General features: G+C 63.7%; 12 protein-coding genes across 12 annotated transcripts in view; 5 read left to right on the top strand and 7 right to left on the bottom strand.

The window, feature by feature from the left end:
* AMSG_02537 (uncharacterized protein) overlaps nucleotides 1-3997 on the top strand; it is a gene marked incomplete at its 5' end in the record, with an annotated part of 21633 nt that extends 17636 nt beyond the window's left edge. Inside the window, 2 exons of the mRNA XM_013903997.1 lie at nucleotides 343-1794; nucleotides 1869-3997. Of these exons, the coding sequence (XP_013759451.1) occupies nucleotides 343-1794; nucleotides 1869-2011 (1595 nt within the window). The 3' untranslated portion in view covers nucleotides 2012-3997. The remainder of the gene's footprint in view (nucleotides 1-342; nucleotides 1795-1868) is intronic.
* Nucleotides 3681-5032, bottom strand: AMSG_02536 (enriched membrane-associated protein tyrosine phosphatase (BEM)-2; the record flags this gene model as incomplete). The annotated part of the gene is made up of 2 exons (XM_013903996.1): nucleotides 3681-4996; nucleotides 5023-5032. 2 exons carry the CDS (start codon nucleotides 5030-5032, stop codon nucleotides 3723-3725), a joined length of 1284 nt encoding a protein of 427 aa, XP_013759450.1. The 3' UTR covers nucleotides 3681-3722.
* A 119-nt stretch (nucleotides 5033-5151) lies between these two features.
* AMSG_02535 (uncharacterized protein) lies at nucleotides 5152-5825 on the top strand (the record flags this gene model as incomplete). The annotated part of the gene is made up of 3 exons (XM_013903995.1): nucleotides 5152-5161; nucleotides 5188-5592; nucleotides 5794-5825. The coding sequence occupies 3 exons, from the start codon at nucleotides 5152-5154 to the stop codon at nucleotides 5823-5825; spliced, it is 447 nt and encodes a 148-aa protein (XP_013759449.1).
* Nucleotides 5826-5924: 99 nt separating this feature from the next.
* Nucleotides 5925-7134, bottom strand: AMSG_02534 (uncharacterized protein). The gene is made up of 3 exons (XM_013903994.1): nucleotides 7061-7134; nucleotides 6814-6903; nucleotides 5925-6516 (listed from the first exon to the last, which is right to left on the bottom strand). The coding sequence occupies exons 1-3, from the start codon at nucleotides 7092-7094 to the stop codon at nucleotides 5945-5947; spliced, it is 696 nt and encodes a 231-aa protein (XP_013759448.1). The 5' UTR covers nucleotides 7095-7134; the 3' UTR covers nucleotides 5925-5944.
* A 545-nt stretch (nucleotides 7135-7679) lies between these two features.
* AMSG_02533 (uncharacterized protein) lies at nucleotides 7680-10036 on the top strand (the record flags this gene model as incomplete). The annotated part of the gene is made up of 1 exon (XM_013903993.1): nucleotides 7680-10036. One exon carries the CDS (start codon nucleotides 7680-7682, stop codon nucleotides 9993-9995), a length of 2316 nt encoding a protein of 771 aa, XP_013759447.1. The 3' UTR covers nucleotides 9996-10036.
* Nucleotides 10037-10044: 8 nt separating this feature from the next.
* On the bottom strand, nucleotides 10045-11797 carry AMSG_02532 (solute carrier family 47). The gene has a single exon (XM_013903992.1). The coding sequence runs from the start codon at nucleotides 11769-11771 to the stop codon at nucleotides 10170-10172; it is 1602 nt and encodes a 533-aa protein (XP_013759446.1). The 5' UTR covers nucleotides 11772-11797; the 3' UTR covers nucleotides 10045-10169.
* Nucleotides 11798-11895: 98 nt separating this feature from the next.
* On the bottom strand, nucleotides 11896-14421 carry AMSG_02531 (uncharacterized protein). The gene is made up of 2 exons (XM_013903991.1): nucleotides 14199-14421; nucleotides 11896-13759 (listed from the first exon to the last, which is right to left on the bottom strand). Exons 1-2 carry the CDS (start codon nucleotides 14299-14301, stop codon nucleotides 11985-11987), a joined length of 1878 nt encoding a protein of 625 aa, XP_013759445.1. The 5' UTR covers nucleotides 14302-14421; the 3' UTR covers nucleotides 11896-11984.
* A 71-nt stretch (nucleotides 14422-14492) lies between these two features.
* Nucleotides 14493-16200, bottom strand: AMSG_02530 (uncharacterized protein). Its single transcript, XM_013903990.1, has one exon. It carries the CDS (start codon nucleotides 15925-15927, stop codon nucleotides 14596-14598), a length of 1332 nt encoding a protein of 443 aa, XP_013759444.1. The 5' UTR covers nucleotides 15928-16200; the 3' UTR covers nucleotides 14493-14595.
* Nucleotides 16201-16526: 326 nt separating this feature from the next.
* Nucleotides 16527-18180, top strand: AMSG_02529 (uncharacterized protein; the record flags this gene model as incomplete). The annotated part of the gene is made up of 2 exons (XM_013903989.1): nucleotides 16527-16811; nucleotides 16883-18180. The coding sequence occupies 2 exons, from the start codon at nucleotides 16527-16529 to the stop codon at nucleotides 18074-18076; spliced, it is 1479 nt and encodes a 492-aa protein (XP_013759443.1). The 3' UTR covers nucleotides 18077-18180.
* AMSG_11714 (uncharacterized protein) lies at nucleotides 18032-19830 on the bottom strand. Its single transcript, XM_013904104.1, has one exon. It carries the CDS (start codon nucleotides 18846-18848, stop codon nucleotides 18096-18098), a length of 753 nt encoding a protein of 250 aa, XP_013759558.1. The 5' UTR covers nucleotides 18849-19830; the 3' UTR covers nucleotides 18032-18095.
* A 1285-nt stretch (nucleotides 19831-21115) lies between these two features.
* Nucleotides 21116-22119, top strand: AMSG_02526 (endonuclease IV). Its single transcript, XM_013903988.1, has one exon. It carries the CDS (start codon nucleotides 21153-21155, stop codon nucleotides 22056-22058), a length of 906 nt encoding a protein of 301 aa, XP_013759442.1. The 5' UTR covers nucleotides 21116-21152; the 3' UTR covers nucleotides 22059-22119.
* Nucleotides 22084-26760, bottom strand: AMSG_11713 (uncharacterized protein; the record flags this gene model as incomplete). Its single annotated transcript, XM_013904103.1, has 4 exons — nucleotides 22084-24199; nucleotides 24515-24621; nucleotides 25014-26516; nucleotides 26730-26760. 4 exons carry the CDS (start codon nucleotides 26758-26760, stop codon nucleotides 22094-22096), a joined length of 3747 nt encoding a protein of 1248 aa, XP_013759557.1. The 3' UTR covers nucleotides 22084-22093.
* Nucleotides 26761-26909: the final 149 nt, after the last annotated feature.

Raw genomic sequence — 26909 nt, 5'->3', positions numbered from 1 at the left:
GAGTCGCGACCGTCGTCCTACTCTACGGATGGTGCCGGGTTCAAGGGCTACTCCGGCGAGTCGCAGCCGTCGTCCTACTCTATCGATGGCGCCGGGTTCAAGGGCCACTCCGACGAGTCGCAGCGGTCGTCCTACTCTACGGATGCTGCTGGCTTCCATCCCTGCTCCGGGGCTGCTGGGACCGAGTCGCAGCCGTCGTCCTACTCTACGGATGCTGCTGGCTTCAAGGCCCGGTCCGACGAGTCACAGCCGTCGTCCTACTCTACGGATGGTACCGGATTCAAGGGTCACTCCGACGAGTCGCGACAGTCGTCCTACTCTACGGATGGTGCCGGGTTCAAGGGCCGTCCGGGGCTGCTGGGATCGAGTCGCAGCCGTCTTCATACTCTACGGATGGCGCTGGCTTCAAGGGCCGGTCTGGCGAGTCGCAGCCGTCGTCCTACTCTACGGACGGTGCCGGGTTCAAGGGCCACTCCGACGAGTCGCAGCGGTCGTCCTACTCTACGGATGCTGCTGGCTTCCATCCCCGCTCCGGGATTGCTGGGACCGAGTCGCAGCGGTCGTCCTACTCTACGGATGGTACCGGATTCAAGGGCCGGTCTGGCGAGTCGCAGCCGTCGTCCTACTCTACGGATGGTACCGGGTTCAAGGGTCACTCCGACGAGTCGCAGCGGTCGTCCTACTCTACGGATGGTGCTGGCTTCCATGCCCGCTCCGGGACTGCTGGGATCGAGTCGCAGCCGTCGTCCTACTCTACCGATGGTGCTGGGTTCAAGGGCCACTCCGACGAGTCGCAGCGGTCGTCCTACTCTACGGATGCTGCTGGCTTCAAGGGCCGGTCTGGCGAGTCGCGACCGTCGTCCTACTCTACGGATGGTGCCGGGTTCAAGGGCTACTCCGGCGAGTCGCAGCCGTCGTCCTACTCGAATGATGCTGCTGGCTTCCATTCCCGCTCCGGGGCTGCTGGGACCGAGTCGCAGCCGTCGTCCTACTCGAAGGACGCCGCCGGATTCAAGCCGCGCTCGTCGTCGACGCGCTCGTCATCCACGCGCTCGTCGTCGGAGCACGAGCCATCGCCGTCGTCCTACTCTAAGGACGCCGCTGGATTCAAGCCGCGCTCGTCATCCATGCGCTCGTCGTCGGAGCACGAGCCATCGCCGTCGTCCTACTCGAAGGACGCCGCCGGATTCAAGCCGCGCTCGTCATCCACGCGCTCGTCGTCGGAGCACGAGCCTTCGCCGTCGTCCTACTCGAAGGACGCCGCCGGATTCAAGCCGCGCTCGTCGTCGACGCGCTCGTCATCCACGCGCTCGTCGTCGGAGCACGAGCCATCGCCGTCGTCCTACTCTAAGGACGCCGCTGGATTCAAGCCGCGCTCGTCATCCATGCGCTCGTCGTCGGAGCACGAGCCATCGCCGTCGTCCTACTCGAAGGACGCCGCCGGATTCAAGCCGCGCTCGTCATCCACGCGCTCGTCGTCGGAGCACGAGCCATCGCCGTCGTCCTACTCTAAGGACGCCGCTGGATTCAAGCCGCGCTCGTCGTCGACGCGCTCGTCATCCACGCGCTCGTCGTCGGAGCACGAGCCATCGCCGTCGTCCTACTCTAAGGACGCCGCTGGATTCAAGCCGCGCTCGTCATCCATGCGCTCGTCGTCGGGGCACGAGCCATCGCCGTCGTCCTACTCTAAGGACGCCGCTGGATTCAAGCCGCGCTCGTCATCCATGCGCTCGTCGTCGGGGCACGAGCCATCGCCGTCGTCCTACTCGAAGGACGCCGCCGGATTCAAGCCGCGTTCGTCATCCACGCACTCGTCATCCACGCACTCGTCGTCGGAGCACGAGCCACCGCCGTCGTCCTACTCTAAGGACGCCGCCGGATTCAAGCCGCGCTCGTCATCCATGCGCTCGTCGTCGGGGCACGAGCCATCGCCGTCGTCCTACTCGAAGGACGCCGCCGGATTCAAGCCGCGCTCGTCGTCGACGCGCTCGTCATTGTCTCCGACGTCTGAACTCTCCTTTTACGCTGGCACGGACAGCGTTGCCTACCGTTCACGTCCTACTCGGATGTTGTCCCCTTCTTCTCCTACATCCGCGTCGTCCTCGTCGTCGAGTTTGTACTCAAGTTCGAGCTCGTACACCGAGTCAGAGGCCGACTCTCCGTTCGAGGCGTCGCACTACGGCTCGGATGTCATCGCGCGCAAGCCGCCACCGTCGTCTCCGCGAGGATTGACTGGTGATGATCACGACAGCTCGATGTCACTTTACACCACTGATGCGGTCGCTCTCCGCCGTCCGCAGCGACGCCTTTCTCCCGAGTCGACCGTATCAGACGAATCATCTTGCTACCAGCCTGAATCTGTGGCTTTCCGCCGCCGTGTACCGCATGCCGATGCAGAGCTCTCTGATGGCAACAACGGCGTTGATGGTGCTGCCCTTCCAGGCTCGACAGCTGACCTCGACTGTGTTGTCGCGAGCGAATCTGACGAAGAGTCTACGTTTGCTCCCCTGACACCGCCCCCCCGACGCCCGTCGCGTCTCCGCCGGCATCGCCACGAGCCCGCAAAGATTCCAGAGGCGTACCTCGAGGTTCCAGACGTGGTGTTTGTGAAGCCTGCCCCGGTAACCTCGTCCAGGCACTTGAAAGACCAGGAAGCCGGCCAGAGAAAGCCAGTGCATGCTCCGCCTTTGGCCGCCACCCACCCGCTTGCTCACGGGCCACTCCTTCATGCGCCGGCTTCGCCGCACTTGTACCCACCGGCTACGCTGCATCCGTCTCCTCATGCTCATGTGGCGCACGTACCGCCGATGGTGATGACTCCGAACCCAGCTTCACTCCCAACCCGCCCGCTGCGGCGAACCCGCCCTGGGCGGCGTCTGCCGCGGGACATCGTCGCAGTCGACGCTCCCGTCGACGCTGCGACAGAGCCTGTTGGCGTCCCTGCGGCGTTGCCGTCCCAATCCGAACTGGATCCTCTCATCGAGGCGGATGCCCCTCAGCGCACATCCCGTCGATTTGCCGATTTGCAGTCAGCCAACGTCACTCGCCGCCGCTCAGCGCGCCGCCGTGTGCCGCGCGACGAATTGGCCGCCAGTGACGCGGACGTCATCGAGGTGAGTGATTCGCTCACTGAGCCTGCCTGTGTCGCTGCTACTACCGAAACGCGCACCCATACTGAAGCTGTTGGTGCTGTAACCGTGCCTACGACGCGACTCCGCCGTCCGCGCGATGTCCCGGTCGTGGACGACGCCACAGACGTCGTCGGCGCTGTTGCCGACGAGGCAAGCATTTTGGGCGTCCATCAGGACGCGGCCGTAGTTGTGCCCCATGCCCATGCCCCAGTGGCTCGTTTTGCTTCCGCTTTTGTACCGGCGACGCAGCCGCGCCGCCGCCCGCGCGACGAACCGACTCATGACTTTGAAGAGACGCTTTCTGTGGCCTCGTCGCAGTCGGGCATCTTTGCCGCCAGCTCCCCGCTGCACGCCACCCTGCGTCGGCGGCCAGTCGACGAGCCGACAGGCCAGCATGAGACCTCGTTTTCGGTCTCTGTCGCGGCTGGCAGCGCCAAGGTCGTAGTGGGTGATGTCGCGTCGTCACAGACTGTGTCGGCCAGACGCCGGCGCCGGCCGCGCATCGACCAGTTTTCATCGCCAGCCGACGATGTTATCTCGCTCTCGTCATCCATGACGATTACGTTTACCGAATGAATGTGCACAGAGCAGCTACTCGTTGTGGGCAAAAGGGCCCGTGACATAGGCAACAGCGCTGGCCAGGTCGTCATCTTCGTACACATAGTCGGTCTCATCGTCGGCGGCAAGTGATGACGACGCGTCGGTCTCCTCCTGCTCGACAGGCAGCGAGGCACCGGGCGGTGCGGTTGCCAGAAACTCCGAGACGGCAGCAGAGTCAAAGAAGGCCTCGATCTGAGCACAGAGATAGAGGTAGACGAAGCGATACTGGTCAGCGTTCTGGACCATAAACGGTCTGTGCTGCCGCATGCGGCGGACAGTGCCCATGACGTCAAAGAGGAAGGCCATCTTGGACGAGCCTGAGATAAGGTAGTTGCGCATGTGCTGCAGGATGTTGTGGCAGGCAACAAAAACGCCTGTGCGCCCCACGCCAGCCGAGCAGTGGACAATAAGAGGCGCAGGTTTGAGCGCCGCAAGCTTCGAGTCGATGACGTTGCAGAACCGAGCAAACGGCTCCGGGTCAGGGATGCCCTGGTCGGGCCAGGCGGTGTAATGGGCCTGGAGGACCGGCTTGACCACGCCCGACTCGATGTGCGTCATGCGCAGTCGGCGGAGGGTGTAGTCTTGGGAGGCTTCTTGCGAGAGGAGCTCAACCACAAACGGGCCGACGTCGACGGCATACAGCGCCGCCTCTTCGTCGTTGTCGCGGGCGGGGAGGGCGAGCGAGCCCGAGCGGTCGTTGGAGGATGACGGCCAGTACCGATGGCACTTTTCGATGCCGCGCTCGATGAGATTGGTGAGCATGACAATCATGGCTGAGTCTTGCTGCCATACCATCTTCCAAAAGTCGAGCACGGTGTTGGGCAGTGGGCCCTGCGCCGCCACGTACGTCAGCTCGGTCCACAGCTCGACATAGTTGGCATTGATGTACGCCTCAGCTTGCATGGCCTCCAGCTCGGCCAGCGAGGTTTGCGGAAAGTCCGAACCTGGTGGCGGAGTCATCGCCATGTGCGCCGGCGAGGGAATGGGAAGGCCGGGCAGTCCGAGCTTGACGTTGGTCATTTCCACTGGAATGATGTCCAGATATCTATTCTTGAACAGAATGGGCTTGGTTAGCTTGACCAGAGGCCGCTTCTCCTTCCGCTCCAGCTTGGCCAAGTGTTCGTACTCCTTGATAAATCCGATGCCACTCCCATGTGCCGTCATGTGCTTCTTGTACTTGGCAAACTGTGCGCGGACAAAGTGCAGCCGCTGCCAGAGCAGTGCCTCTGAGCCAGCAGCCTCCACCAGTCCCGCCAGTTCCAGCACTCCGTCATCAGTCCCTATCCCTCACATCCAAGCATAAGTACATACATGAGAGTATACGGTGAGTTGTAGTTGTAGTCCCCCCCCCCCCAACTACAACTACAACTACAACTACAACTACAACTACAACTCACCGTATACTCTCATGTATGTACTTATGCTTGGATGTGAGGGATAGGGACTGATGACGGAGTGCTGGAACTGGCGGGACTGGTGGAGGCTGCTGGCTCAGAGGCACTGCTCTGGCAGCGGCTGCACTTTGTCCGCGCACAGTTTGCCAAGTACAAGAAGCACATGACGGCACATGGGAGTGGCATCGGATTTATCAAGGAGTACGAACACTTGGCCAAGCTGGAGCGGAAGGAGAAGCGGCCTCTGGTCAAGCTAACCAAGCCCATTCTGTTCAAGAATAGATATCTGGACATCATTCCAGTGGAAATGACCAACGTCAAGCTCGGACTGCCCGGCCTTCCCATTCCCTCGCCGGCGCACATGGCGATGACTCCGCCACCAGGTTCGGACTTTCCGCAAACCTCGCTGGCCGAGCTGGAGGCCATGCAAGCTGAGGCGTACATCAATGCCAACTATGTCGAGGGGGGTACGTACGCTCGGATGAGCTCATGGTGGTGGAGATGTGGAGTGGCCTGGCCACAGAGTTGGGTGCTGGACTTTGCTCCCTCCTCCTCCTCCTTCTCTTGGTGGTTGTCTCGTGGTCTCGTCGGTCTCGTGGTTTCGCTGGAGTGTGCCTCCTCTCCCCCCCCCCCCCTCCCTCCCCACGTGTGATCACGAGGGCAAGGAGGCGGCAAGATGGGCCATGACAGGAAAGAGTGAATCATGGTTAGCCATTGGTTCGATTGCTTCAAAGGGGTTTGATCTACGTTGTCTGGCCCTTGCATGGTGGGGTGATGGCTAAGGGCGGTGGGGGAAGGCCGGTCCAAGACTGTGTTCACTCACTTACGGTACCAGGCAGAAAGACCCTGGGAGCGGGCAACCTTCTTCTGGAGGACAAGAAGGCCGTACATGAGGCCCTCTGCGGTAGGCGGGCAGCCCGGGACGTAGACGTCGACGGGAACGATGCGGTCGCAGCCGCGGACGACGGCGTACGAGTAGTGGTAGTAGCCACCACCGTTGGCGCACGAGCCCATGGAGACGACCCACCGCGGCTCGGGCATCTGGTCGTAAACCTTGCGCAGCGCCGGTGCCATCTTGTTGGTGAGCGTGCCGGCAACGATCATGCAGTCGGACTGACGAGGCGAGGGGCGGAAGATGATCCCGAACCGATCGACGTCATACCGTGCGGCGGCGCACTGCATCATCTCCACAGCGCAGCAGGCAAGACCGAAAGTCATGGGCCAGATCGAGCCCTTCCGAGCCCAGTTGACGAGATCGTCAAGCTTGGCCACCACGTACTCGCCCTTGTTGGACGGCGGTGTGCCAGCGACGAGGGCCGACGACGACGGGCCAGCCACGGCGCCCTGCGTGCCAGCACCGGCCACAGGGGCAGACTCAGCAGCAGCAGGCTCTGACCACAAAACGCATTCTCCTTGTGAGTCTCTCCATCATAGCACAAAGCAGGAAGAAGGGGTGTGCGGAGGGCGGGGGAAGGGAAGGGGGGAAGGGGGGGGGGGGAGGGGGAGGGGGAGGCGGCGGTGTGTGGAGAGCAAAAATTTGGACGTCAGCCAAAGGGCAGCGGCCGGGGGGGGGGGGGGGGCGAGGGGGGGGCGAGGGGGGAGGGACGATACAGGGGGGGGGGAAGAGGGGGGTGGACGGGAAGGAGGGTGAAGGGGCAGGGGGGGCGAACGAGAAGGGTATGGCGTACCGGAAGAGTCTGTGGAAGTGTGGAGGGATGCAGAGGGAAGGCGGAGGAGGGCCGAGCAGCCCGCAGGGGTCAGCGTCGGCACGGCGGTGGCTGTGTACCGAGGGGGAGGAGCGGGTGTGAGTGGGAGGGCATCCAGGGAAGGGGTGGAAGGGGGGGGGGGGGGGGGGAGGGGAGGGAGGGAGGGAGGGGGACGTTGGGGAGGGGAGGGGGGAGGGCGGGAAGGGAAGGGAAGGGAAGGGAGGCATACCCAATCGTGCGAGCGTGGACGACAGCCGCAGCATGGTGACCTTGACGAGAGAGAGGGGCGGCTAGCTGTGAGAGTGACAACTGTACGACCGCAAGTCGTCGTGGTTTCGGCCTTTTCGTCGCTCGACTCGGTTCGCTCTGATGGGAGAAGCGAGGGCGTGGGGGGGGGGGGGGGGATAAGAGGTATAGCCCACGTATGCTAGCTCTGTGCACATGCAGTTGTGGATCTCGGTTTGTGATGGTTATGGGTACCTATGATGGTGGCATAGCAATTGCATTGTGTAGGGTAGGGGTGCTTGACTCAGAGGCGCACTACAACACCTTCCGGCCAATAAACTCCATCGTCGAGCATATCCATGCCCCCATACACCATTCAGCCCGTACATATGCCAACCACTAGATATGATAGTCATCGACAGCACGTACGCAGCCCACAAGCCCAATGACGATGCTGTTCGGGTGCGGGTGACAGCCATACGCGCGCATCCATGGCATTTGACCATTTGGCGCCAAACCAGACACTCCCCCTCTCGCACACGCCATCAAGACACCGCTTGCACGCACCTTGGCCATTCCCTGGGCGCACACCTCTCTCCACACGCCACTCATACACATACACTATGGCTGCCGAAGTTGTGGCGGCAATTGGCGGGGGAGTGACGGGCGCGGGTGCGAGCCTTGAGGCTCTGGCCGCACGGACGGAAGAGGTCAAGGCCAAGGTCTACGCTACGGTCAATGCACACTACGCCGAGTTTGTGACGACGCTCAACTACACCGCTGATCTCTCGGCTGATGTGGCTGAGCTTGCTGCTGTTGTGGCCGATTTGCAGCGAGTGGTAGGTGCAGAGACTGGCGCGCCCGGGCCCGACGACGGCGCCGCCGCCCTCGCTGCAGCTCACGGTGCAGCCCGCGGCGCGTCGGACGAAGTCGCTGCTGCTGCTGCCATGGTCGACGTCCTCGAGACGCTAGCCGCCGCTCATGCTCTCCTCGAAAGCCTTGACTCAGCCCTCGCCGCCGGCAACTACGCCGACGCCGCCGAGGCCTCTGCCGCGCTCGGTGTGCTCATGGACCGGGTCCGCCTCGAGTCGGGCGTCCTCGTCGACGCGCGCATCTTTGCCATCCTCGAGGCCCACTACCTCCGGCTGGCGGTCAAGCTCGAGGCACGTGTTGCCGAGCTCTTTAAGCGCGGCGTCCGCTTCGACGACCCACAGGCGCTGAGCGCCGGCAAGACGCCGTCGTTGCACGCAGTCACCCTCACCCGCCGGCTGGCGCCCATCGCCTCGGCCTCGGGCTCGGACGCGCCGGTTGCACTCTCAGCCGTTCTCGACGCTCTCGCCACTCTCGACGCATTTGACGACAAGCTCGAGTGGGTGGCAAACAAGCTGTTTGAGACCATTCTCGATCCGCTGCTGGCAAACCCGACAACGTTTACGGTCACGGCCAAGATCAGCGGCGTGATGGCCAACCTTCGCGGCATGCTAGAGCCGGCCGCTGTCGATGCTGATGGTGATGCCGACGCTGATGCCGACGCCGCGCCAACCTCGGCGCTCGACACAGTCACCGCCCTCATTGCCGCCCTCAAGGAAGCCATCGACTTTATCTCGCAGGCGCTCTTCGGCAACAACCTCGGGTACATGGCGCGGATGGGCAAGTTTGTCTGGCCGCGGCTAGTCCAGGGCATCATTGCCTCTGTCCTTGCGCCGGCAGTCCCTTCATCGACGGAGGAGCTCACGGTCTTTGACGACGTGGCGGTCGCTGTCGAAGCCTTTGAGCTCTTTGTCCTCAACAAGGGTCTGGTGGCGAGTGCCACGTCGGAACTTCGCGACTACGTCCGCAACATCGACACACACTTTGCCGCCAACAAGCGCCGCGAGCTGGTGGTCATGGCGCGGGAGCTGCTGCTCTCGCTGGACCGCAACACCGTGGTGGTGGCGTTTGAGGAGGAGCGCTCGCCATTCCACGCCCAGGTCAAGGGTGCGGCGCCAGCTGCGTCCAAGAAGGGCGGCAAGGGCGGAAAGGGCGGTGCAGGTGTCGGTGGCTCAGGCCTGATCGTCATGCCCTCGTGCCACGTCTCGTGCTCGACTCAGACGCTGGTGGCCATGGCGTGGCAAACTCTCGACGAGGCTGTGGGCGCGTCGCCAACAACGGCACGGCAGCTTGCGGCTGGCGCGCGCGACCTCTTCGACCTCTTTCGCGCACTCATGCCCACCTACCACGCGTCGCGCCTGGAAAACGACGAGACCTTTGCCGCCCTCTTCCACAACGACTGCATGTACCTCGCGCACCACTGTCTCCTGCTCTCGTTCGAGTTTGCGCCCAAGCTCGCAGAGGCCACGGGCTCGCACGTCTCCACCTTTGTCGACCTTGTCCCGCTCTTCCGCTCGCTCGGCGAGTCGGTCTACGCCGCAGCCGTCATGCGCGCGCGCAAGCGCGTGGCCGCGGCGCTCGGGCAGGTCGACGGATTCGGTGGCACCCACCTCGACGATAAGTTTGACGCTGTTGAAGGCGCACTCCAGTCGGTCGTCCACGTCCTGCAGGACGCCGCCACCATCTGGGCCGTCTTCCCGCGCCAGCTCTACCTCCACACTGTCGGTGTCCTTGTTGAAGCCGTCCTCTCCAAGGTCACCTCAGGCGTTCTCACTCTCCGCGACATTGCCGCTGCTGAGTCGTACCAGCTTGTTGCCCTCATGGCCTCGCTCGCCGCCCCGCTCCCGCATCTGTTTGTCCACGGCGGCGAGGCGGCGCCGGCCGCAAAGTACGTCCCGGCCCTCACACGGTTCTCAGCTCTGCAGACCTTCCTGGGCATGGACCTTGACGCCATCACCCTCGATGCCATGCCCGGCTTCTCGCGCCATGAAGTTCAGCACCTCATCCGCGCCCTGTTCTCGGATACCCCGCGTCGCACTGCCAAGCTCCAGCAGCTTGCGCAGGCATGATCTCGCCTCGGCTCACCTTGCTAAATGATGTAACCTCTGTCGCCTGCGCTTGAGCTACCAAAGAGCTTTATTGTCGCGGTCACCGTCTCGCCCAAAAACCACACCAGGCCGCTTGCGCTCGTCAGCGTGCTGCAAGCAGCCTGTTCGTTGTCTTCCGCATAGTCTGCGCACGAGTCAAACCGACTCGGCCGACTCGATCGAGTCTGGCAACTCGAGGTCGATGACAAACGCTGCCGGCGACTCGGGGCCCGACTCGGACACGCGCGCGCGCCCGTCGCTGTTGATCAGCAGCGGCGCGGTCGCCAGTTCGCTTCCGCTCCTGTCGGAGCCTGGACCGGCAAGCCCCGCCGCGGCCTCATTCGACCGTCGCACCGCAACCTCCGACCACAGCTGCCAGTCCTGCCGGAGAACGAGCGAGGCAAAGAACGACGAAGTGATGAGGAGACCAATGGTCATCCCGAGCCACAAGCCCTCGATACCAAGGCCGACCTTGAACGTCAGGAGTGCGCCAAGCGGGAGGCCGACCACAATGTAGCCCAGAAAGTTGGCCAGCGCGCCGATGGCTTGCCGCCCGGTCCCCCGGATGACACCCGAACACACAGCCTGCGTCCCGTCGCAGAGCTGGAAAAATCCGACAACCACGAGCGAGCGTGCCACTAGCTGGACCACATGCTCGTTGCGGGTGTAAGCCCGCGCAAGCTGGTACCTCAGCCCAATGAGCAGCGAGCCGACGGTTACCGCAGTCGCAAGCACACACACCATCGCCGCGTACGCCGCGCGCTTGGCATGCCCAGGCTGCGCCGCGCCCAGAAAGTTGCCCACTAGCGTCGAGACCGCTACCGACTGACCAAGCGGAACCATGAACGCAAGCGAGGCGATGTTGAGGACCACGACCTGAGCCGCAAGATCCGCCGTCGACAGCCGCCCGGCCTCGAGCGCAAGCACCTCAAACGCCCACCACTCGAGGCAGAGCATGGCAAGGCCCGGGACGCCGAGCCGGAGAAAAGGCGCCCAGTCGCGGAAGGCCTCGCTCGACCAACCGGTCCAGATCGCCGCAACATGACCCGAGCCCGCGAGGTATCCACCCAGCGCCACAAGCGTCACCACGCTTGTCACCGAAATAATGATCGGCACCGCAATGTACGGCATCTTGAGCACATGGATGGCCACAACCTGCGCGCTCACATTGAGCACGTTAACGCAGAGCATGATGACCATCTGCGGGCGGACAATCTGCAGGGCAAAGCAGACCTTCTTGAGCACCTCTACCAGCAGCAGCGCCGGTAGCGATGGAATGAGATACCGGATGTATCGCCCAGCAACAGCAGCCTGCGGCGCGCCTTGGCCCAGTGCCAGGAGAATTCGCTCCGCGTGGATCCAGAGTCCCAAGATGACGACAGCAGCAAAGGCCATGAGGACGAGTGCGCCGCGCTGGGCGAGGACGCCGACGAGGGCGAGCTTCCTCGCCCCAACAGCCTGCGAACAGAGAGTATCAAGAGCAGTAGCGAGACCAAAGCCAAGCGACATACCAGTCACATTGACAAACATGGTGCCCAATGCAGCGCCGGCAAGCACCTCGGTCGAGTCCAGATGGCCCAGCACAGCCAGTGCCGTCACCGGAATCATCATCTCCAGCAGGTAGGCAAGGACGACCGGCCACGCGAGTGCCACCATCCGCGGAAGCATAGCCCATGCACGAGGTGGTGGAGGGGTCGTCGGAATGAGGTCTGGGCTTTCTGTCTCTGCCGCCCTTGTACGTGGGGGGCTGTCAGACATGGCAGCGGGGCGAGAGGGGGACAAAGGGGGAGCGAGAGAGTTGGTCTGGCCCGACAGCCGGTGGGCCGTCACGCCTCCACGCCATTTCGAAGTCACGCCATCACGCCTTCGGTGTAGGACTGCAGACACATCAGTAAGTATTAATCTACAAACCGCAGCATTAGCCACAGTCTCGGCCTGCCAAGAGAAGCTCCCCGAATCAGCTGGGCGCAGTCACATAGCGGACGGATCGTCGTTGCTGCCTGACCGTGGGAGTGAGCCCCGGCGCGATGACGTCGAGTACGACGACGAAAACGAGGAGGATGAAGAAGATGCCGTTGTTGACGACGATTGCATGTCGACTGCGCTTGATGATACATGGCCAAACGAGCGGGTCGTCGCCACTGCGGCGACGTAGACCGAGTCGGGGGTGGTGGCATACTCTCGCTGCTCCGACGACGAGTCAAAGAGCGAAAAGGACGACGACGAGTTTGTCGCCTGGTGGGTGCGGATGACCGGCGTCAGTTGCTCGACGGCGGGCGAGGTGTTGATGAGTTGCAGCTCTGCAGGCGAAGGGTTAAAGGCGTCGACCCGGACAACAAGGTCGACCGAAAGTGCCCGCGATGAATTGAGCGAAGAACCGCTTCTCTCCGAGCCGCGCTCAACAACAGAGTTTGACGACTTGAGCGGGTCAAGCGTCGTCACTGTGGCGGCAAGGATGTCCGATGCACCATCGTCGTCGTCAAGAATGCCCACCGCGAGCTTCAGCAGCTCGCTGTGCGCCTCGGACGATGTGTTGAGAAACATGGCCGACGCGTCGCGCTTGCCGGAAGTCTCCAGTCCGCCCGGGTGACGGTCCTTAAAGGTAGCCATGTCGATGACAAAGCCGTCGACAACAATCCAATCCTGGCGAGCCGCAACCATTGAGGCGGAAATAATCGGAAGCGATGGAGCTGCGGAGCACTCTGGTCTGGGATCCTCCTTGGGCTTGGCGGGCGCCGGCGGCAAGTCCTGCTCGGCAACGGCGGCAACGAGCGCATCCGCCGACGGCACCGAGTTGTCAAACGACATCAGCGGCTCAGAGTCTGGGATGAGGCTGACCCGGTCAGAGGCAACGCCCGAACGTGCCAGCCACAGACCGCACTCCATGTTGAACCGCCGCGAGCCCGAGACAAGGACCAGCGTATTGCTCGAGAGCGGGAGCTCGATGACCCGCGCGAGCATGTCCTCGTCAAACTTGCCCACCACTACCCGAGGCATCGGCATGGCCAGCCGCTCAGCAACACGCACCACAACCAGACGGCCGGGCACCTGCGCTGCAAGCATTCGCAGCTCGCGCTGGAGCAAAAAGTCGGCTTCAGTCTTGACCACATGCACCAGCCGGATCACCACGTTGGACGACGTCGCCATCAGCGACCGCTCGATGAGCTGCACAAAGGTGGTGATGCCCGTGCCCTGTGCGAGAAGCACCACTGACGAGCACTTCAAGTTGACCTGCTCACTCTGCGCCAGATCCGACTGCGAGACCCGTGCCGAGGTGACTAGCGACGCAATGCCGTCATTGGCGCTGAACGCCACCCGCGATGGGAGCGGGCCGTAGACGCTGACCTCGTCCGCCACCTGCAAATTGCTGAGGAAGCGGCCGATCTCGGTGTTGGGGAAGATCCGCATGAGAAAGGTCATATGGTTTGGCCCGGACGAGATCGGCGTCGCCGTCCGGATCAGCTCGCGCCCGCCGTCAATGTTCACATGCACGGTAACAAACCATGTCGAGGGAACAGTCAAGTCGTTTTCGCTCAGAACCGCCCGTCGCCGTGAGCCGCGCGAGTTGCGCGAGACGCTCGAGCCGCCAGAGTCAAGCGACGAATCGCCCGATCCCAACATCGACGACGACCGGCTCACCTCGAACCAAACCACATCCGAGTTGTACTGCTTGACCCTGGTAACAAACAACTTCCGCCGACGGCCTTCCGGCCTGAATCCTCCGGTCTCCGGCCACACATTGCGAGCTATTACCGGCAAAAATAAGGTCATCGACATTGCTCATGTGAGTGTTTCGGCCAGTTGGTGTGACGTAGTCAAACTCGTATGGCAGCTACTGATACAGTCAACGGCCTCAAATATCTCGCCGCAGGGTGCGGGAAAATGGCCGCACGCCTGACCACAGCCTTGCCAACGAGCCGGGTTGTAACGCCGCCACCTCCGCCGCCACACGCCATTCTACCACATAACACGGCAAGGATGACAAGACATGCTTGCTGGCTGGAAACCAATGCGTGTAGGTGTATGTTGGGGAACAATCTTGGCCCACACTAGCCGTAGCTGCTACACCACCGACTCCACCACCGCCGAAAGACAGAAGGCTGACGTTGGTCAACGTGGGGCGGGCTGCGGAAGACGGATTCAAACAAGCCCCATGACAGGCATTGACCTCCAAGACCAACGTACATGTTACAGGGAGAAAGGTTGAGCCTCGCTCCCGTGAGAAGACCACGCTGGCTGTCAAAGGCCCCACACTCGACCGCTTTCGCGTCGAGGCACAGGATCCCATGGTGGTGGTGCGGGGAGGAGGGGAGTGTGGCTTATCAATGAAGGTCTAACATTTCCCGCAAAATGGTCATAAACCGCTGTCAACATAGCCGAATCGGCTCGATCACGTGACCAGATGGACCTGGAGGTGCGTACGTGTCACGGTCCGGTCCGCCCGGGTCAGGAACCCGCCTCAACTTGTGTGTACCCGGCTTGCAGCAGACGTGGGGGCTTTATGGCGGAGTGCGATTGCCATGGCCTGTGCCTGACGCGGACATTCTCCTGGCAGCTCCGACGTGTGTTCGCGGCTTGCTGGCTACTTGCCACTCAAGCCGACAGGCAAACGAACGCGAGTGGCACAGAACAGCCTACTCGCGCGAGGTCGACGACGACACGGAAGATCTTCTCGCGGCCGAGAGCGAGGGGCGCCGAGGGGCACTGCCATCGTCATCGGACGAGGGCGGCGTCGGCGGGGAAGAAAAGGTGATGGCGACCGTGGCCCGTTCGAGGGCCTCGGGCGCAAACGCGGCGTGCGCCTCTGTGAGGAGCGAGAGGACGTAGTTGAGGACAGTGACGAGGTGGATCGACGACGTGGTGCCAACTGGGAAGATCGACGCGTTGACGAGATCGCGGAGAAATTTGATACGGTTACGGAGCGAGTCGACGGCGGTCGGCGAGTCGCGCGGCGCGACCGAGAGCTCAGCCACCAGCCAGGTCTTGAGCTCGGTGAGGAGCAAGTTTGTCGGGTCGTCGGGATAACCGGCGCCGGCGATGCGGGCGTGACGCTCGACCTGGTACGAGCAGACGTGCGCGAGTGCCTCCTGGCCAGCGGACGGAGGAAGCCGTCGCCGAGCTTGTGCTGCCACGAACGAAGGTGAAAGGTGCGCGGCTTGGGCGGCGACGCCGTCGCCGACGATGCATAGTCCGGACCGGTCACCTCGAGCAGCTCCGGAAGCGTCGGCGCAATGTACCGCTTGTAGTACTCGTGTATCGTCCGCATCTGCTCCGACTCGAGCGCCGAGTACACCCCGGGCCGCGAGCGGCGGTTGTGTGTGAGGTGGTGGGTCGCCGACGACACAACCTCGAACGCCTTGACCGTTGCGTTCCACACGTAGCCTCCGATCGACGACGCCAGATTCGCCGGCTGCCACACCTCGGCTTCGCGCTTGGCTTCGTCCAGCTCGCGGACCTTGGCCTCGAGTGCCGCGTTGGCTGCCACCAACGCCTGCGCCTCGCCGCCACTGCCGGGTCCTGCCACCCCGCTGCCGCTGCTGGCCCCGACGCCGTCGGCAGCCGCCCGCGCCTCGATTGCGCGGATCTCGCGAGTCAGCCCTTCTAGCTTGGCCTCGTACGACGCCTGTGCCTGCTCCAGCTGCAACATGTACAGCTGCGCAATCTCCTGGCCCTCGATCGCGTTGGCGAGGTCCAGCACCCGCTTGGCGAGCGCAACCTTGGGCGACGCAGCCTCACCACCGTTCTCGGCAGACAAAAAGTCGCCCGAGCTCGAACTTGATGACAAGGTCGACGCCGACGAGCCGCGTCGGTCCTTTGAGATGCGCGCCAGGACCTCGGGTGCGACCTTGGCTTCGAGCACCGCCACAGCGTCAAGCAAATACGCCTCAACAGCGTCCCACGACTTGCGCGACATGTCCAGCTACTCTCTCTCTCTCTCTCTGCCTCTTGCCTGCTTCGCCTTGACTGCCTTGCTCGCTTCCACGATCACCAACCGTGTCCGACTCAAACGCTGTCCGTTTGGCGCGTTCGGAAGAACACCAACACGTGGCGGGGGTGACGGGGGTGGTGACGACAAGGGGGTACGAGAGGACTTTGAGAAGACTTTGAATGGTACGAAGGAGTGAGAGGAAGGTTGGATGGTGGGTAGTGGCAAGCGGTGGGGGATGGGAAAGGCCTTGGTCACGTCGAGTGTGCCCCGAGTAAGGTTGGTGAGGAAGGCTACAAAGTGCCTGCTTCGCCTCTCCCCCCCCCTCGTTTCCTCCCTCACCTCCTCCTTTTTGCCTGACAAAATTCGCCTCGCAAGCCGTTGGTTTCTACCCAATCCTCATCACCACGAACATGGATTTGATCAGCTCCTTGCTGCCTTTCTGCTATGCTGCTTCCTACCTGTTCACCACTGGTCATTGATTATTTCCCCAACACGCACCCCCCCCCCCTTCCTACACACACACACACACGGCTACACTCCTCGCCATCCATCCTTCACACACTCTCACTTTGCCCCTGATGGCAATGGCTACCTCTTATTATGATGCCGCCGTGCCAGAGGTGCAGTTCCCGCTGGACTCGAAGCACAAGTTCTCACCGGAGCCGTCGGCCTTCACCGTCGCTTTCTCGCCCTCGCCGTCACCCGGCGCGCACACGGCCGCGGCTTCGGCCTCGCCTGCCGCCGCACACACACCGTCTGTCGCTGCACGCGCCCCTTCCGCCGCACACACCTCGGTCTACTACGCCATTGACGACGCAAGCTCGACGTACTCGTCGCTGTACGACGAGGACGTGCCCGACGACTCGCTCGTTTTTGGCGCCAATCAGTCATTGGCTTTTGGCGCCAACTCGCCGCTGTTCAAGTCGGGGCCGCGTACGAGTCTGCCGCCTGGGAGCTCGGTCAGTCTGAGGCCGACTACGCCGCAGCTACCCTTGCTGCCGCCAACGACGAGGCTGCGACTGAGGCCGAGGCCGACTACGCCGCCCTCGCCCTCCCGGCCTGGGTCCCGTCGTTTGCCTTTGCTGCCGCTGACGACACCATCATTGCGCTCGACCTCTACTCCCGCGCGGCAACCTCGCCGCTCCTGCTCATGACCGCGGCGCTCGACGGGACGCTCGCCATGTGGGATGTTTCAAGCCGCGGCGCACCGCGCCTCCGTGCCGAGTTTGGCCCGCTCGACGGCCTCTCAGCCGCCACCCTCGTCGGCGATGACAACGCCATTCTCACCGGCTACGCCGCTGGCGGCGCGCTCTCGCTCTTCGACATGGAGATTGGGAGCCTGGTTGCGACGTACGAGCTTTCGCGCGCAGTGGTGGACGCCGTCGGCGCCGATGCGCCAATGGCCACCTACGCGCTCGCCACCTCGCATGTCGGCTTTGCCTCGGCCGGCACTGTTGGTGGCGGGCTGGTTTGGGACTGGCGGGAGGCCAATCCGGTCGCCGCCATCGCGCCCGAAGCTGACGGCCTCGCCGGCGCAGAGCCCGCGTGGGACCTCGTCCGGGCCATCGACCTCTCGCCTGACGGCCGCACCCTTGCCCTTGGCGGCTACCGCGGCGTCCACGTCTACGACCTCCGCATGCCGCACCTGCCGCTCTTCGAAGCCGCCGCTGCCCACGCCGACTATGTCGACTGCGTTTCACTCGACACCGCAGGCGGGTATGTTGTCTCGTCTGGCCGCGACGCCCTTGTCCACGTCTGGTCCCTCCTCGGCGACGAGGTCGACGAGGCCGAACGTGTCGATACCGACGACGCGGCCTCGCCCGTCATCCCGCGTACCATTGCCGACGCTGTACTCCCGGTCGTCGACGGTGCCCTCGCATCGACCAACTTTGCACTCGACTCGGAGCTTGGTCTCTGCGTTGTGCCGTCGGCCAACGGCTCACTCCTCATGTACGATCTCGACGACCCGGACGCCGCCCTCCGCATGAGCATGGCGCCGCGCGACAGCGACGACTTTGCCGCCTCTTTCCTCCGCCTCGCTCTCAACACCTCGCCCGACCGCGCCCGCGCCCATGTCCAGGCCGCAACCTCGGATGCCGACGGCAACGTTTACCTCTGGCATTCTCTCGAGTAGCGCCGGCCCGCGCCCGAGCTCACTCGCTCTTGGACGGGCCGGCCGCGCTTGCCTCCATCGTCTCCTTGAGCGCCCGCAGCAGCGCGCTGTGGTCCGCAAACGAGCCCGCAGACAGAATGTACGTTGTCTGCGTCAGGTTGTTGGCAATCGCCACGAGATGCTTCGCCTTGCCGCGTGGCGGGAGCTCAGACACCCGCGACGTCGCCACCGCACACGCCTCGTCGCACACCAGCTCGCCGTCCTTCTTTCGCTTTGACAGGCATACAAAAATGGCGTCGGTAAAGACAACCACGGCACCGTCGGAAAACTTGGCCCCGTCGTTCACGGCGATCTTGACGTCCACGTCCACTACAAACAGCGATGCGTCCGTCAACAAGTTGTCCAGTGGATTGGCAAAGGTCAGTGCAGACCGGATCTGCGTCGCCCGTGTTCCCGATGCTTCGTTCCGCTGAACCTCGGCAGACACGTACTGCAGCCGGTCACACAGCGCCCGCAGCCGCGCCGCAGTACCGCTCGTCTTGGCCAGCCCCAGCACGTCACGCAGCAGCAGCGGATACTCGCGGATCCGCCGCGGCGGGAATCGGCTCAACTCGGAAAACTCCATCCCCCGACAGAGCTCGTGTGTGTGTGCGTCCATCATAAAGCCCTTGAAAATCATCGAGTCCTCCTCTAGCTCGGCCAGCATTGCTCTAGCGGAATGTGGTCGATGCAGTACTTGGAATACAGCACAATGAGAGATTGCGGGCCGCTCGCCGAAGCGTACTCCTCCCATAGCCCCAGCGCCGCCTTGACGTATGCCTCCTGCTGCTCGCGGTCGCTGGAAATCTCAGCTCCGGCGTCGGTAGGAAGCCCAGCATCGGCCGCTGCAGCCTCCAGCGCCGCCACAAGCTTGGACGACTTGTTCGCAATCACATCCACGCACGAGAGCATGATCTGAAACTGCTCCGGGGTGACAATGGGAAACGGCGTCGCCTTCAGTGGCTTGAACCACACCTCAATCATCGCGTTGAGATTTCCGATGTACGCTGCCTCGGAGCTCGTGAGAGAGATCAGTCTCCGCACCACGGCCTCCAGCTCGGCATTCGCGAGCTCTTCCTCGCCGGAAGCCGCTTCGCCACTCGCAACTCCGTCACCGTCGTTCGAAGAGTCCCCGGTAGTCGCACCTTGCGTCCGCGGCGAAGCCGCAGGAGAGCATACGCTCTCGCCCGCCGGCGAGCTCGGCGCTTGTGGAGACACGCCGCTGCTGCTAGCCTCGACCGGGAGCGCCGAAAGCGATCGCGATGCGCCCGGCAAACTGCCCAGTGTACCTGCACCCAGTCCGCCTGTTCCTCTCGGTGAGCGGTCAAAGGCCGAGTTGCGAGAGACCCGCGCAATGGCCGCGACCCACGCGTCGCGCACAATGTCGGTCGACGCCGCAAATGTGTGCTGCTCCGACGTGGTGGCGAGCGTAAAGACCGAGTCGCGCGAGAACTTGCCTTGCACCTCGGGCTTGACAAAAACTCTGCGGCGTCGACCACGCTCCGCGCCTTGGACGCGCCCTCCTTGTCAAACACCTGGAGCAGCGAAGCCTTGAGCCGCACAAACCGCTTTTTCCACGTCTTGATGCCTGTCGAGTGCTGGAACAGCACGCCCTCAATCGGCCGCTCACCAAATACCACCTCAATTGGGTCGATGTCCGGTTGGTCCTCGGCCGTCAGCCGCGGCTGCACGCCCAGGTGCCGCAGCGTAAAGTTGTCCGGAAGCGACGAGTCTGGCAGTCCACCCATCGCCGCCCGCAGCAACGGCGACGGCCCGCCAGCCCCGGCTCGTGCCTCTTCCATTTGCTTGGCAAGCATGAGCGCCGGCAGCGACGACGATCGCGACCGCCGCTTGGCCCCCTTCATCGCATCGGGTCGCGGCGGCAGCTGCGGCCGCAGCGACCGCACCCGCTGCGGCGGCGGCGACCTCGCCAGTCTGCTCGCGATCTCGCTCCGGCTTTCGCACGCTCCAGTCGCCCCGTACAACGAGCCGTGCGACGGGATGGCAATCGGGTCGCTTTCCGCCGTACTTGCTCCTCCCGGCGAGGGCAGACCAGCATCCGGCCGGCTGCCAGGCACTGGTCGCGCACCGGGCACAGGGCGTGCGCCAGGCACAGGCCGGGGCGCCGTGATCGGATGGCTTCCGGGCGCATCTAGGCCCGTGAGCGGGTGAGCTGCAGTAGGTGCAGGCGGTAGATGGGCGACAGGAGCCGAGTCAGATCGTGCACGGACAGACGAGCCGAGAAGGGCAGTGACAGCCATGGGTTTGGGTGGCCGTGGTGGCGGAGGGCTGCTCATGGCCACTTGGCTTGGCTATGGGAATGTGTACAAGGTGTGAGGTTAGAGGGGTGAGGGGGGGGGGGGGGGAGGAGGAGGAGGAGAAGGTGGGCGAGCCAAGTGTGGCACACTACGGACGGTGAGTGCCCTTGGCCTGTAGCGTGCGTGCGGGGGGTGGGCGGAGGGCGTTCGCGGCCGAGTACGGGAGAAAGCGGTGAGTTGCGAAATTGGCAGACACAAGCGGACTCCCCTTTTCCCCCGCCAACCACCACACCACACTTTTTGCGGGGGGGAGAAACCACAGAACAACTCGATCTGGTGGTTGTGGTAGGGTTAGGGTGTATGTATCACCTGGTGGCCAACAAGTATGCCTGAATGAGTTCCCCTCTCGAGTTGTGGTCTCGGATCTGCTGTGGGTGTCCCTATCGTCGTGCCTCGTGCTTTCCGGACGTGGCTGGACCTGTCGTCGTGCACGGTTGCGTCGCCGGGTCGCCTCTGCGCAGCCCTCCCTACAGCCCTAGTCCCAGCTGTCTCTGCACACTCAGCCACACGACCCTACCCTACCCTCTGCTCCAACAGCACAACGTTCTACCCAACCTGATCGGAGCACTCGCTCAGCTAAACGACAAATTGTGGCTTACTTCCCCCGAGCCGACGTATTGGCCAAGCGCGACAACACTCGGCTCAACCAGCACATGCTCGCGGGTCGGCGAGAGCTGGCGCGGCAGCTGCGGGTGCGGATGGCGAACGCATCGAGGTTACGGAGCCGGGAAGAGAGGCGAATGGGTGGAGGCCCGCAGAAAGGAGTCGAGTTTCCGGACCATATGTGGGTCGGAGCGCATCTCTCGATGAGCCCATCACATGCGGCTGTCATTGCTCGGGCGGATGCCATCGGCATGACGGCGCTGGCTCTCTTTACCGCCTCCCCACGGACGTGGGCGCACCCAAAGATTACCGAAGAAAAGGCAAGATCAGCACGCCAGGCCTTGGTAGACGCCCAAGGCATCGATGGCGAGCGAGTCCTTGTCCATGGCGCGTACCTGACCAACATTGCCCACCCCGACGAGGCTAAGCGGGCAAAGTCGCTCGACCTGCTGGTGGCCGAGCTCGACGCCGTCGGTGCTCTCGGCTTTGGCGCCCTCAACATACACCCGGGCGCAGCGCTTGGTGCGCCACTTGACGAGGCCGTCGACAGGGTTGCTGCGGCTGCCGTCGATGCCCTTGCTCGCTGTGCCTTTCCCCACGTTAAGCTTGTCTTCGAGTCGACCGCCGGCGGCGGCTCGTTCCTCGGCGCAACCTTTGAGGAGCTCGCCGCCATCCGCCACGGCGCCATTGCCCATGAGCCTATGCTTGCCCCGCGCCTGGGAATTTGTCTCGACACTGCCCACATGTGCGCCGCAGGCTACGATGTTGCAGGCGACATCGCTGGCGTCTTGGCTGAGTTTGAATCGGTCTGCGGCGCGGGCGTCCTCGCTGGCATGCACCTCAACGACTCGGTCCACCCGCGTGGCTCGCGCAAGGACCGTCACGCTCAGCTCGGCCATGGCCACATCGGTGCGGATGCATTTGTCGAACTTCTGGCACTCCCGATGGTCGCCCGCGTGCCTCTCATCCTGGAGACGCCGAACAAGACCATGCCGCGCGACCTCGAGCTCCTCGCCGCTGCTGCTGCTGCTGCGAGCCTCTAGCACGGCAGCCTGCTCCCGCCTCGCATGGTGTGCGCTTAGACTTTAAAGATCTCGACCACCCGCTCGATAGGTTCGCGACAGACCGGGCACACGTCTTTGCGGCGCAGAACCTGCTGTGCGCACATCATGCACGCCGAGAGGTGCCCGGTGTCGCCGTGGACAAACGCTGCAGTCTTAGGCCCGTCCCAGCACACTAGACACGTGTTGCCGTCGTCGTCACTTGCCTGTGAACACGCGTCATCGGCTGAGCTGGAAGCATCGGCAGCACGCGCGCGCGCGCCGCCGCGTGACCGGCTGTGCGAGGGAGGTGCCGACACGAGCGCCTTGTTCTGCTGAAGAATGTCCGATGGGATGAGTCCGCCGCCCTGTGGAGTGCCGCACACCTCGCACGACGAGACGTATGCGTTGACAAAGGTGCAGTTGACGCACTCCCACGACTTGGTTGTTGGCTGCGACGTCGCGTACGCACCAGGGCTCGATCCGGGCAGAAAGTCCGGTACCGGCGGCGGCTGCAAGCTGTACCGCTCACCGCGGCTTTCAGGCGTGCTACTTGACGGCGGCGGAGGAGCGCCCAGCGGCGACGACGAGCCCGATCGCACCTGCTGCGGGCTCACCAGTGAGCCCGCCTCATCAAACGACACTTCGGACGAGGAGAGCGAGGCAAAGTCATGCCGCTCGCGGCTGCCACTGCTCGGGCTCCCGCTCATTCGGGCCTTGGCCTTGGTCTTAGTCTTAGACTTGGAGCGCGACTTGGAGCGTAACTTGGACTTGGACTTGGGCCGCGACTTGGCCTTGGACTTGGCCTTGGCCTTGGATCGCGACCGTGACCGAGTTGGCAGTGGTGCCGAGTGCGGAAGCTCGGGCACTGTGGTGTATGTAAGGAAGAGCCGCTGCATGGCCGGCGACGGTGAGATGGCGGCAATGTGGAGCGGTGTCTCGCCATCGTGGGCAGCAGCATGCGGGTTGGCGCCTGCGGCAAGCAGTGCGGCGACAACGTCCTCAAAGCCGCCAGTGGTGGCAACATGGAGCGCTGTCCAGCCATCAACCGCTTTGGCAGCCAAAGGCGAGGCCTGGGCCTCCAACAGCAGGTTGACAGCGGCCAGGAACCCGAGCTGCGCCGCCACATACAGCGCGGTTGCTCCATTGGCGTTGCGCTGGTTCACCTCGGCGCCGCTGCCGATGAGCACGCGGGCCACCTTGAGATGCCGCCGGTGGACTGCAATCATCAGCGGCGTCCAGCCGTCGTCCTTGGCAGAGTTGGGGTTTGCACCGGCCGCCAGCAGCATCCGCACCACCTCGATCGAGCCAGATTGTGCGGCCAGGTACAGCGAGGTAGCCGCTGCTGTGTTGGTCACGTGCACATCAATGTCAGGATGGCTCAGAAGTTCCTCGGTGACTTGCGCGGCACCCTTGTGGGCGGCAATGAGAAGCGGATACCACCCGTCGCTTTTGGGGATGTTCGGATCCGCGCCAGCAGTAATGATCGCCGCCACAATGTCGGCGGCGCCATTCTGGGTGGCAACGTAGAGTGCACTCGCGCCCGACGAGTTGCACGCGTCAACGTCCGCACCACACGCTACCAGATCCTGCACAATCGAAAGGTGGCCCTTGTGGGCGGCCAGCAGCAGCGCGGACCAGCCGTTCTTGTGGCCGACGTTTGGATCGGCGCCGCCGTCGAGGAGGAGGACAACAACCTGGGAATGCCCCTTGGATGCGGCCACCACCAACGGCGAGACGCCGTCGTTGTTGAGCAAGTTGACCGAGGCGCCGACGCCGACAAGTAGCGAGAGCACAACAATATGGTTCTCCTGCGCCGCCAGAAACGTCGGCGTCGAGCCAAGCGGGGTCTGTGCATCCGGATTGGCCCCAGCCTCGAGCAAGAGGCCCACCACTGCCGCAAAGCCGTAGTGGCAGGCAGCAAGCAGCGGCGTCCAGCCCTCGTCCTTGCGGGTATCAATCTCTGCATTGGCATCGACAAGCACCGCTGCTGCCTCGGTATGGCCCGACAAGCACGCCACATACAGCGGTGTCGCCCCGATACGATCACGAGCTTCCAGTTGAGCTCCAGCCTCCAGCAACAACGCTATCGACTCTACATCATTGTTGTACGCCGCGTGGTGCAGCGCCGTCCACCCTGTATCCTATCGAGCCTCAATCGCTCTCCGGGGTGAGACAGTGGCGGGAGGGGGGGGGGGGGGGGGGGGGGGGGCCAAACGCCCTGCTTCGCATGCGTTGGGAGTGCAGAACACAGGGTAGTGCGAGTAGTTTGAGTGTGTGTGAGAGGGGAGGGGAGGCAAGTACGCGCGTGGTGGTGGTGGTGGCGGTACCCATGGCTGACGAGCCCCGCGCGTCGTGGAACATTGGCCGTGGCGAGCGGGAGCGACAAGGGTTCATGGAAGGCCGCATGTGATGCGGCACAGGGACGATGAGGGGGACGGTGACAACTGTACACGTACGGTATGTTGGTTGATGATGGAAGGCACTTCAGAACTGTTGGACAGCTCACCAATGACCTTGCGCACAGCAAGCGCGTCCCGCTGTCGTGCCGCGTGGAGAAGCCGGGCTCCGGCGGACATGACAAAGTGAGTGAGGTGACAGAGAGAATGCGGAGCCACACGCGGAGCCATGTTTTCGGTGTTTAGCTTGACATAGACACATCGATACATCGGAGGCATCAAGGGCATTTCGGGTGTGGGGTGGCTACGTCAGTCCACTTTGCAATTCCGATCCGATCAGGTCGAGCCGCGCCGCACCAGAGCCAGGTGTCTTACGATACTACACAAGTACGGCTCTTCTTGCCGTCTGGCGCTGGTGCTGGCGTTGGCGCTGGCGCTTGTGCTGGTGACGGCGATCGCGCTGGTGACGGCGATCGCACTGGTGACGGCGATCGCACTGGTGACGGCGATCGCAGTTGCTCGGTCGACGGTTGCTGCCGCGGCTCGCTCTGGCCATCACCAGACTGCACCGACCCGGCAATAGCGGGAGGTGGTCCGGGCCCAGTCGAGCGGGCGCCGCGAGACGAGGTCCGCGAGAGCCGCCGCGACGAGGTTCGCGACGAGGTACGTGACGATGACGATCGCCGCGACGATGACGCCCGCCGAGACGACGACCGCCGAGACGGCGAGGCACGATCAATTAGATCGTGCGAAGCCCGCGACGCGCGCCACTGGCCCTGAATGCGGGAGGCGGCGGCAGCCTCCACTGCGGCCTCGTCGGGCGGCCCACTGTGGGTCGGCGGCGCGATGGTCCGAGTGCGGTCAGCGCCGAGCGCAGCGTGGTGCGGTCGATGTGCGGCGTCAAGCGTTCGGTGAACTTGGAAGGCGCTGCCGCGGGCAGCGGAAAACTCGGCCTGGGCCCGGCGGCGCTCTGCCGCCGCCGCCGCCGACGTCTGCGCCGACTCTGCAGCCGCATGCTCGCGGGCGGCAATGGCATCCTCACGGGCAACCAGCTCGCGCTCGCGCTCTTTGAGCTCGCGCCACGCTCGTGGATCGTCCTTAGCCAGCGTCCGCAGCTTATCAGTGTGCGAGGTAGCGGCCTTGGCGCGGGCAACCTCGGCCTCCCATGCATCGGCGTCGTTCTGCAGCATGCCAAGAACCTCTTTCCAACGCGCAGCCTCAGTTACCGCCAGCACTGCGCGCATTTCATCCAAATCGACGTCAGTCCGCCCCCCACTGGCAAGCACGTCGTGGACGTAGCGGGTGAGCGAGTGCATCTCCGACTCGAGATGGGTTTGGTAGGCGTCGAAATGGCTCTCGATCTCGAGGGTCCGCGCCTTGAGCAGCCGCAGCTTGGATGCCTTGGTCTCCCGCGCCTCCTCGATGCGCTGCAGGTACGCATCAGTCGTGTCGGCCACTAGGTCGGAGAGCCTGCTCTCGGCGGCGACGTTGGACATGCGCTCGCGGAAGAGCGGGGTGACCACGTGGCCATCGAGTCGCTCCAGGGCCGCGCTCTCCAAGCACACAGCCTTGTACGACGCCGTTGCCGCCAGCGGGTTGCCGCCGGCGCTCAGCTCGACGAGCGAAGCACAGCCGCGAAGGGCCGATGCGGTCGCCCCGAGATCCGCAAGCTGGTTGTCAGCCACGTCGAGCGAGGTGAGCGACGGGAGGAAGACGACATGCTGGGCGTCGGTGATCGCGTTGCCGGCGACCTTGAGCGTCTTCAGCGCTGTGCACCCCTTGAGCGAGTCGAGCACGGTTAGCTCGTTGGCGGTGAGATCGAGCGAGGTAAGGCTGACTGCGCTGGCGAGTCCGGTGATCCGCGGTATGGCGTTCCCGGCAAGACTCAGTGTCTCCAGCAGCGGGAAGCGGCCATCCAGTGGCTGCATCGAGTCAATGGCGTTGTTGTCGAGTCGAAGCACCCGCAGATACGCCAGATCCGGGATAACTGGCGCCGCCAGCGACGGCAGGTAGTTGATCGACGCGTTGACCGCAGCCAGATGGGCAAAATACGGCTCATCCGCTAACGGAGCGAGACTTGTCAGATCATTTAGCGAGAGATCCAACTCAAGGCACGCGCCTACCGCCTCGGCATCGTTCGGTGCGCTCTCTGCCACTCGTCGGGCCGTCTTACGCAGGCCAAGAAGCCGCTTGGAACGCAGGCTCAGGCCATGCCCGCCGCCACCCGTCTCGGGTCCTTCCCCTGCGCCACCGCCTGCCTCTCTGCGTCCCTCACCTAGCCGGTATCGTTTGAACGAGACCGGCATTGGCTTTGTGTTTTACAGGGTGAGGTGGTCGAGTGCAAGGGTAGGCGTGGGCGCCGGGTCGGGAGCGTTGGCCCCGGCTGCGAGGGGGTGGAAGGCCGGCGGTGGGTGAACGGGTCTGTTTGTGACAGCCGGCAAAAGGGGGTGGGGGG

Source organism: Thecamonas trahens (genome assembly GCF_000142905.1).
Source record: "Thecamonas trahens ATCC 50062 unplaced genomic scaffold supercont1.15, whole genome shotgun sequence".
NCBI lineage: Eukaryota > Apusomonadida > Apusomonadidae > Thecamonas > Thecamonas trahens.
Note: the sequence above shows the minus strand (reverse complement) of the source record. Positions and strands in the feature narration are given on the sequence as shown.